Raw genomic sequence first — 8,106 nt, 5'->3', positions numbered from 1 at the left:
GCCACTTTATAAACACAACATTCAATACTGGAAAACCGTGCAAAAATATCAACACCCTTGATGTATTTTTATAACCAAGAACTGCAGCGTATTTTAGAGGGATTATGTGGGAGAACATCATCTACAACATACTTGCAAAGTGGAAAAAAATTGCGTCTTTCAATGTTATCTTTTTATATTCAGAATCTTAAAAAATGTCAGTCATTTGTAGGACCACAATTGTTTGCAACCACAACCACGGCTAGTTTTTTTTTTTTTTTGGTGTGTTTCTATTAGCTTTACAGATAATGAGAGAGAGGAAAACAAATGGATGCCACATTTTTCAGAATTTTATTTCTAAAGAAAATCAAATTTTACTTTATTTTGTCCGTCCTTCAAACATTGTCTTCTGATTTTTTCCAGATGAACCTTTCCAAACTAAAGTTGTGTTTACAGAAATGCCAGAAGATAGATGTTTAGATGGTATAATATCTATTGTCAATAAGCATTGTTAAAAACAAAGATTCTGGATAAACTCAAGTGTTTTTGGAAGAGATGGAAGGAGTTTTGTTGTTGCCTTTCTCGTCATGAAATGATTTGGCGCCCCCTTGTGCTGAGTGCGTGCCCTCTGTTTTCTGTTGACAACACTGCAGGAAACCTGACTGACCTTTCAGCCCAAACAGCCTATAACACAGGAGTCTGCTTCCTTAAGACAGGAGTCTGCAGCCTTTACAAACCAAGAAGCAGATTTTGCTCCAGTCCAGTTAAATAAAAGTCATTAAGAGCAGCGAAATGTTATGCCCCTTTTGTGAAAAGACAACTTCTTACTTCTACAACTTTAACTTTTTCAAAATGCTATACGTTTATTTCAGGAAATTTGTGGTCTTTTTAAATGGCTTGGATTTATTTCTGTTTGGGGGGTTTTAAAACACAGAAAAACATAAAATCTTAAAGCGAGAACTGGTACATTTTCTTCTAAAACAACTTGATAATGAGAAAAATATTACTGCAAATTCAAAGCAAGATTTATATGGGAAATACTAAAAGAAAACCTGGTAAAATCTGCATTTGTTATATCTGGATTTTTTTAAAAATATGTATTTATTCTGCACTTTTTAAGCCAATTCATTAAGAGTCATTGTGGATAGTCCAAAGAACCATATGATTAGATTTTGAACTGCATTGGTATCTCAGTCTTAGAAACTAAACTATTGTCATTAAACAGTTTCACTAAGCTCCCAATTTTTAAAAACTCAAATGGCTAAGTAAGTTAAAATTTCCAAACAAACACTCGCAAGCTAGTATTATTTTTCAAAAATTTATTTATTCAAATTATAAGTATTATTTAGTGTGTTGGCATAGTTATACATTGGTTGTACAGTAAAATGAGCCTGAAAGCAGGAGTGTATCTGTAAATCAACAAACATTGGACTTGGTTTGAATAAAGCTTGTACAAAGGAGCACATCAGACGGTCAGAGAGGGATTTCTATCAGGCTGACTAAAAGAAGGCACATGAACACAAAGGGTCCATTAAACGTCATTAAAAGCTTTTTTCCCTTCCCTCATCAAACCTCTCTCTGTTTGAACCGCTCTTTTATAACAAACATCACAAACTGTACATCTACAAACCTCTCCCAACAGAAACAAACAGGACATTCATTACAGACACAATTTAGCATATTAATTATAGAACACTGAATCACAAGAAATCAACCAGATCTTTGGCTAATAAGTGCAGCGGCACAGTCTAATATCGTGGAACCATGATGCAGATCAAGAGTTCTATCATGGAGTGAATTTTGTATAAAATATGAAATATATATTTTCATATTATAAATATGAAAATACACTATGAGATTTGTTTGAGAAGTTTTTCACCACCAGTCTTTGGTCTAAAAGAGGTCAGAGCTGGAGTTAGACAGCGTTGGTTGTTGCAGAACTGGTTCTCTGGGTGCCTGGGATTAAAAACTAGACAAATCCTCTGCCAAAAACTCCAAGCTATGCATTTTTTGTGTTAAAGGCATCAGTATTTCCTCTCATTTCTTTTCTCTCCAGAGCAGCTGGGCATCAGCAGACTGCTGTGTCATAAAAACTGTTCTAGTTAATATTTGTGTCAGTGATGAGCCTGATGCTAACAGAGATGAAACTACCTCTAGTATGTAGCTTCTTTAGATTAGATAAATGGCAGAGCGGCTTTATCAAATCTTCACCCAAAATGTGAAACTAATCCCTTAAAAAGAAAACATTTTTCTAACGTATTTATATCGTTCACTTGTCAAAAGGGTGTTTTTGGTGTTTGTTTGTGAGAAGTTTAGCTAAAAAGGTAGAGTCCCTACAGTTAAAAAATATAGTCTGGAGCCAGAAATGAGCTTGTCTCTGGAAATACAGATACACAAGAAGAAAATGTGTCCAAATTAATTATTGCTATTGTTTGTACACCTTGCTCAGACTCCAGCCAGATGTTCCCATGAGACCAGTTCAGGCATTTGGGTAAGGAGGACAGCGAGACTGAAACTGCAATTTAAGTTTTAGTCAAATATTAACTTTGTCAGAACAAATCTCTTCTCTGTTGAGTGCAAGAGTTTTCAGAGTTGTTAAAACAACTGAGGAACTGTCCTGAAGAAATTAACCAATGCAAATAAAAACCAGGCAAAAGGTAAAACATAGCTGTGCTTTATCATGCTTTTTTTCCACCGTTCTCTTATACATATCTCACTTACTTTTGTCATCTTCATGCAGCCTTTTCAGCAAACTACAGCAGCTGTTTCTGTGTTCTAGGCCTACTGATGAACTTTTTTCTCACCGCTTTGCCCTTCCTCATCCGCTCTCCGTGCTTTCAGCGTTGATCGGTACACCTTCATAACAATAAATCATCTTGTCCGGAGAAGCAGAAATTAAGCAATTTAGAATTGAAAGCAAATAATAAAACAGCAACAAGTTACTCTGATTTTCTCCAGAAACTGTTCTCCTTGGTGTCTGAATCTAGTCTGTCGCTCACCGTGTTCTCGCTCCTGAATAAAGCACAATAAGCAGGCAAGGTGCAAGAAAAATGCACCAGAAATATTTGTTATTCCTTGGCCTTATACGTATATATATATATATATATATATATATATATATATATATATATATATATATATATATATATATATATATATATATATATATATATATGTATATATATATATATATATATATATATATATATATATATATATATATATATATATATAAAATCAGAATATTCAAACAGCAAAAGTATTAATCTCAAAAATATTATATATAAACATAAATATATCAATTAGTTTAGCTAGATTTTTATCTGTTTTTTGGTTTAGAATTTTAATCGCATGCACAAGCCCGCAAATGAAGAGACAGGTGGCGTCTGATTGGCTAAGGCAGAGCGATGTCTGCGTTCGTGTGATTGGAGGATGAGGAGCTTAGGGGGTTCCTGCTACGTCCGGTCAGGGTGGCCATCATCTGGAGTTCAGTCTCGGAGCCGTCTGGGGAACAAAAACAAAGTCAAAGCTCAGCAGGATGTGAATAAAGATTCTGTAGCATTTTAGAGTCAGACGCAGCTGGGAAAAACTCAGTACTTTTCTTTAAACATCAGACTGTCAAATCTATGATGGCATGTAAACGGAAAAGAAAAATCCTCTCTCACCACAGACAAGTGTCCGTTCTTTGCCTTTTCCACGTGGAGTTCTGACCCGGGCGTGAAGTCTATAATTCCTTCTTTCCCATTACCTGCTGTAAACTTTATGCTGCAGGAGCAAAACAGATGATAAACAGAGTTACAACAGAAAACAGAGTGTGCAAATTTACAATTTATTTTCTTTGCTTCTGTACAGGAAACATTCACAAACACACGATGTGATCACAAGTGAAACTCCAGCAAAATAAACGTGTGATCAGACTTGCAACATATTCATACATCGTCTTTGGTATTATTAGAATCTTATTCTGGATGTGGGAAAATTTGAGAAAAACTGGAAGAATTTAAATCCTCCTACAACCACTAGAGGGAGTTATTTTGATTTCTCATCAGAGAAAAACAACATTCAGAGGGCTTGCTGTAGGAGCTTACAAACCATTCACATTGTTAAGTCAAGGTGTAAAAGCTGAATTACACTTTACTGGACAATTCTCGCATAAGTTAATCACAGAAAAACAACAACAACAAAAAACCAATTTAACTGGTAATATGATTAATGCTTTGCAATGACGTGGATTTTTGTAATGTCTCTATGCATCACCAATCTGAGGAAATCCAAGATTGACAAAGCACAAAGGCTATTTTTTGATTTTCGAATGGAAATGAAACTATCAATTCATAGCTGATCAATGCTCGTTGTGAACACACATTTAATGCTAGTTCTGCTGCATCTGTGCTGACTCTCACCTGCCCTGATTGATGTTGATGCTGTTAATTTTGTCGGCACAGATGGCGATCTTAGTCAGGGTCTCGATTACATGGTCGCTCTGCAAAACCACGTCCCCCTGCGTGTAAACAGGCACACACACATTTAGCATTTTCACACAAATGAAATGAGAAACATTCTCTTTTGTGGCTTGTCTTTGGTCTCACCTTTTGTTTGTTGTCCTCACTGGGCACATGCAGAACAAACAAACCGTCACTGAGAGAGCTGGCTGAGATGCCTGAAACACAACAATAATGACAATAAATCAGATCCTGGTTCAGTTTGATAATTTTCCATCTAATCCTCAGATTTATTTCTCCTTAGAGGCATTTCTCGCCTTTCAGGGCTCCATAATCGATGCGCTGTTTGAGTTTGCCCTCCTCGACGATGATGGCGCTGTTGGAGGTGAGGAGCAGCTGCCGGGACCGAGACTTGTAGCCCTTCCTGTCGTACTTGGTGACCGGCACTGCATACTGAGATTACAGCAGAGACACGTCAGCATAAAAAGCAGAACCCTTCAGCAGTATGAAAAACAATAAAGGAAGGCTTCACTAACCTTCATTTTCTCATTGCCCAGAGCTTGTATTGCTTTGGGGTTGATATCCTCTCCATCTGAGCAGCAACAGAAAAAGCAGAATTAGATCAAATACTGGATAAAAATCTGCATCGTCTGAATGTTGAAGTCTTACTGAGTCTTGTGCCGACAAACAGCTTGGGAACACTCTGTGGATAGTTGTCCTTCTTGTCCTTGAAGATCTCGCTTGCAATCATTTTCTGCTCCATCTAATTATATATAAACCAGAAATGAATAATGAAGCGAATTCAAAGAGCAGCAAACACAAAGTATAGATTCTAAATCGAAGGGTTTGACTGGTGACATTTCTCACCTGGTGTTTCCACTCAGAGTTGATCTTCTTGCAGTAACTCCACACCATGTTCTGCATGCACATCTTGCGCAGAAGCTCTGATGCCTTAAAACACAGTCAAGGTTTTCACAACATTGCATAAAAGCGCTGTGTAAAAGAATTCACCTCCCATAAATGTTCACATTTTGTGAAATTACAAACACAGACTCTGCTGTATTTTATTAAGAATTTATGTGATAGACTAACACAAAGTAGTGCACACTATAACTTGGCTGGTTCTTGGAATAATGTTTTTCTTACAATGGTCTTTTTAGTTGGCCATGTTTTGGTAGGTTAGTAGCTATAACATCAGAAAAAAAGTTCAAAGGGTATGAAGATTTGTGCATGGCACTGTATCTGATTTATAAGAGACAGTAAGTTTTCCTTTACTTAGTTTATTGTTTAGTGCTTTCTCTTTGTTTAAGATGTGAAGAAATGATTACGTCAAGCGTGTTGTCTATATTATATTCCGAATATCTGTAGTTGAACAAATCCAGATTCCCACCTCAGTCAGAGCAGCCGGAGGTGTGGGCCAGCTTTTGTCGAGGACGTTCTTGGGAAGGTTCCTGTGCAGATTCATGAGGAAGGAATAACGCACGTAGTCCAGGAAATACTCGTTCTCTGGACAGCGTTCTTTGTGTCGGTAGATGAAGCCTTTGATAAACCTGAAGAAAATGAAGAGATCACGCTATAATCAGTCCAAGTAACAAGATGGCTTTAAAATAAGTATTCATCTTCCTTACACCTGTTTTATATCCTGACATACTTCTGTATTGTCACATACCTGCGTATAGTGTTAGCTGCCTGTCGCCGGCGCTGGGCCTTCCTCCTCGCCAGGATGCCCCGCCACCACGCCTGGATCGCAGTGGCTGGTTGGGACAGAAAAATAAATTAATTGGTCCAATGATATTTAACTGTTGCTTAATGTGAAATTAAACACATTAATTACACATTTCTACATGTCTTTCTACGTAAGACTTGTAGAAATGGTGGCTTCCTGACCTGAGGTCCTTAATTTTTGGTATTTGGTCTTCTGGCAGTAGCCTTTCCATCCCGCCTGTAGCTTGGTTGCTGTAAGACAGAAAAGAGATTAAAGAAATAAATTAAAACTGAAAAAGTTGATAAATCTCGACAGAATATCCTGATTCTTACCAAGACCATGTTTTCTGGTCTCCAGTGCATCCTCCGTGGCAAACAAAGTCTTTGGGAAGCGGATGAAGATTTTGGATCTGTTGCGTTTAGAAATTAAACATCACTTTCTACTCTACATGAACAACCAGATCGCTTTGTAACAACACACACACACACACACACACATACACACACACACACACACACACACACACACACACACACACACACACACACACACACACACACACACAGACACACAGACACACACACACACACACACACAAAGTTCAGGTGCTAACAGTAACCTCTTTCACAGATTTCTGTGCAGCTCACCTTCCCAGTTTGTACTCCTCAGGTTTGTATCCCATGTGTTTGACAAGTGTGGACACACCATCAGACAGCTTTCCATTCCAGTTAGGCCATGTCTCCGGGCAAAGGGACTTGTACCTAAACATAAAGAAGGCAAAACACACAAACACCAGAATGGTTGTTCAGATATGAAGCTTAAATGTTGAAGAGGACACAGTGACGGTGAAGGTTTGCTTTGTAAAAAATCTCTTTGTCTACAGGTTCTTTAAAGTTGACCTATTATGCTTCCTTTAACAGGTAACAATATACAAAAAGTTCATTACATTTTTGCACAAAATTATTCTTGGATATTGAGGTTTTAGTTTGGTCAGTTCTGCCTATTTTGATCTCCTTTCAGAATGAGCTGTTTTAGGGCCTCTTGTTACTTTAAATCCAAATAAACTGCAGTTGGACATGTTTTGCTGGTGTGTCTTAACAAAAAAACAAAACAAAAAAAAAAAACTAAAAGAAAAAAAGAGAGTGGCTGATCACCTCTGTAGGAAGATCTCATAGCGCCGCCTGTAAGCAAATCCAGCCCTCCTCACCCTCAGGTTCTCCATCAGTCCCAGATACTTGACCTGGTGACGGATCAGCACCTCGTCAAAACGACCTGCAACAGAGGAGAGAGAGAGAGAGAGAAATGAATCAGCCAGCTGGACAACATGAAGCAGGGAGAGGAGTACGTAGATGTAAGCAGCAGCAGTAGGAGTAACAGAGGACAGAGGGACAGTGTGAAAACAACAAAGGACCAAGTGTGCAGAAAAACAAAGGCAGCCACACAGAACCTCATACTGTCTGTCCTGATGCAGCAGAAATCGGACTGTTTGGGTCGGTACTGGTAAGATCTGCATCATCACGAGGACCAGATCTGCTTCAGTGGCGTTTACAAAAACGCCTTAAAACTCTGACACGATTTAAAGAATGATTTCAGTACCACTGATGTCATTTGGCTCCACTACTCTGAATATTAAACAAAAAATTCAATTTCTACAATTTTGAAATAACAAAGCTGTATGAAAAAAATATTAATTGTATAGATGCACTAAACGTTGTTTGATCACCGCCCAAAAGTAGATCTTTTTGTGTGATCTGTGAATGCATAATATCTACGCAATACATCATGTCATATTTTCACAAAAAACAACAAGCTGCTATAATGGATTATCCTGTACTTATACATGGTAAATGTTTTTCTGCTGAGATCATGGATTGTGCTGCTGCAGGAGTTTTTTTTTTAACTACGTCAAGGGTCTGATACCTGCGTCTCTTTTGACCTTTCACAGTGTTTCTTAGGCACATGGATAAAAGTAATGAAGAA

The 8,106-nt window shown here is 37.8% G+C and overlaps 1 protein-coding gene across 7 annotated transcripts in view; it reads right to left on the bottom strand.

Moving 5' to 3' along the window:
- Positions 1–3,222: 3,222 nt before the first annotated feature.
- The window catches only part of LOC129359106 (unconventional myosin-Ic-like), a 52,400-nt gene continuing 47,516 nt past the window's right edge, over positions 3,223–8,106 (bottom strand). For all 7 annotated transcript variants that reach the window (XM_055028501.1, XM_055028504.1, XM_055028507.1 and 4 more), the window contains exons 19-32: positions 7,281–7,398; positions 6,774–6,887; positions 6,459–6,535; positions 6,309–6,377; positions 6,091–6,175; positions 5,812–5,971; positions 5,289–5,372; positions 5,091–5,184; positions 4,958–5,013; positions 4,739–4,874; positions 4,569–4,639; positions 4,383–4,480; positions 3,645–3,744; positions 3,223–3,483 (exon numbers count right to left, since the gene is read on the bottom strand). In XM_055028501.1, the coding sequence (XP_054884476.1) occupies positions 3,457–3,483; positions 3,645–3,744; positions 4,383–4,480; positions 4,569–4,639; positions 4,739–4,874; positions 4,958–5,013; positions 5,091–5,184; positions 5,289–5,372; positions 5,812–5,971; positions 6,091–6,175; positions 6,309–6,377; positions 6,459–6,535; positions 6,774–6,887; positions 7,281–7,398 (1,289 nt within the window). In that variant the 3' untranslated portion in view covers positions 3,223–3,456. The remainder of the gene's footprint in view (positions 3,484–3,644; positions 3,745–4,382; positions 4,481–4,568; positions 4,640–4,738; positions 4,875–4,957; positions 5,014–5,090; positions 5,185–5,288; positions 5,373–5,811; positions 5,972–6,090; positions 6,176–6,308; positions 6,378–6,458; positions 6,536–6,773; positions 6,888–7,280; positions 7,399–8,106) is intronic.

Source organism: Poeciliopsis prolifica, unplaced genomic scaffold (genome assembly GCF_027474105.1).
Source record: "Poeciliopsis prolifica strain line A6 unplaced genomic scaffold, Auburn_PproV2 SCAFFOLD004, whole genome shotgun sequence".
NCBI classification, from domain to species: Eukaryota; Metazoa; Chordata; class Actinopteri; order Cyprinodontiformes; family Poeciliidae; genus Poeciliopsis; species Poeciliopsis prolifica.
Note: the sequence above shows the minus strand (reverse complement) of the source record. Positions and strands in the feature narration are given on the sequence as shown.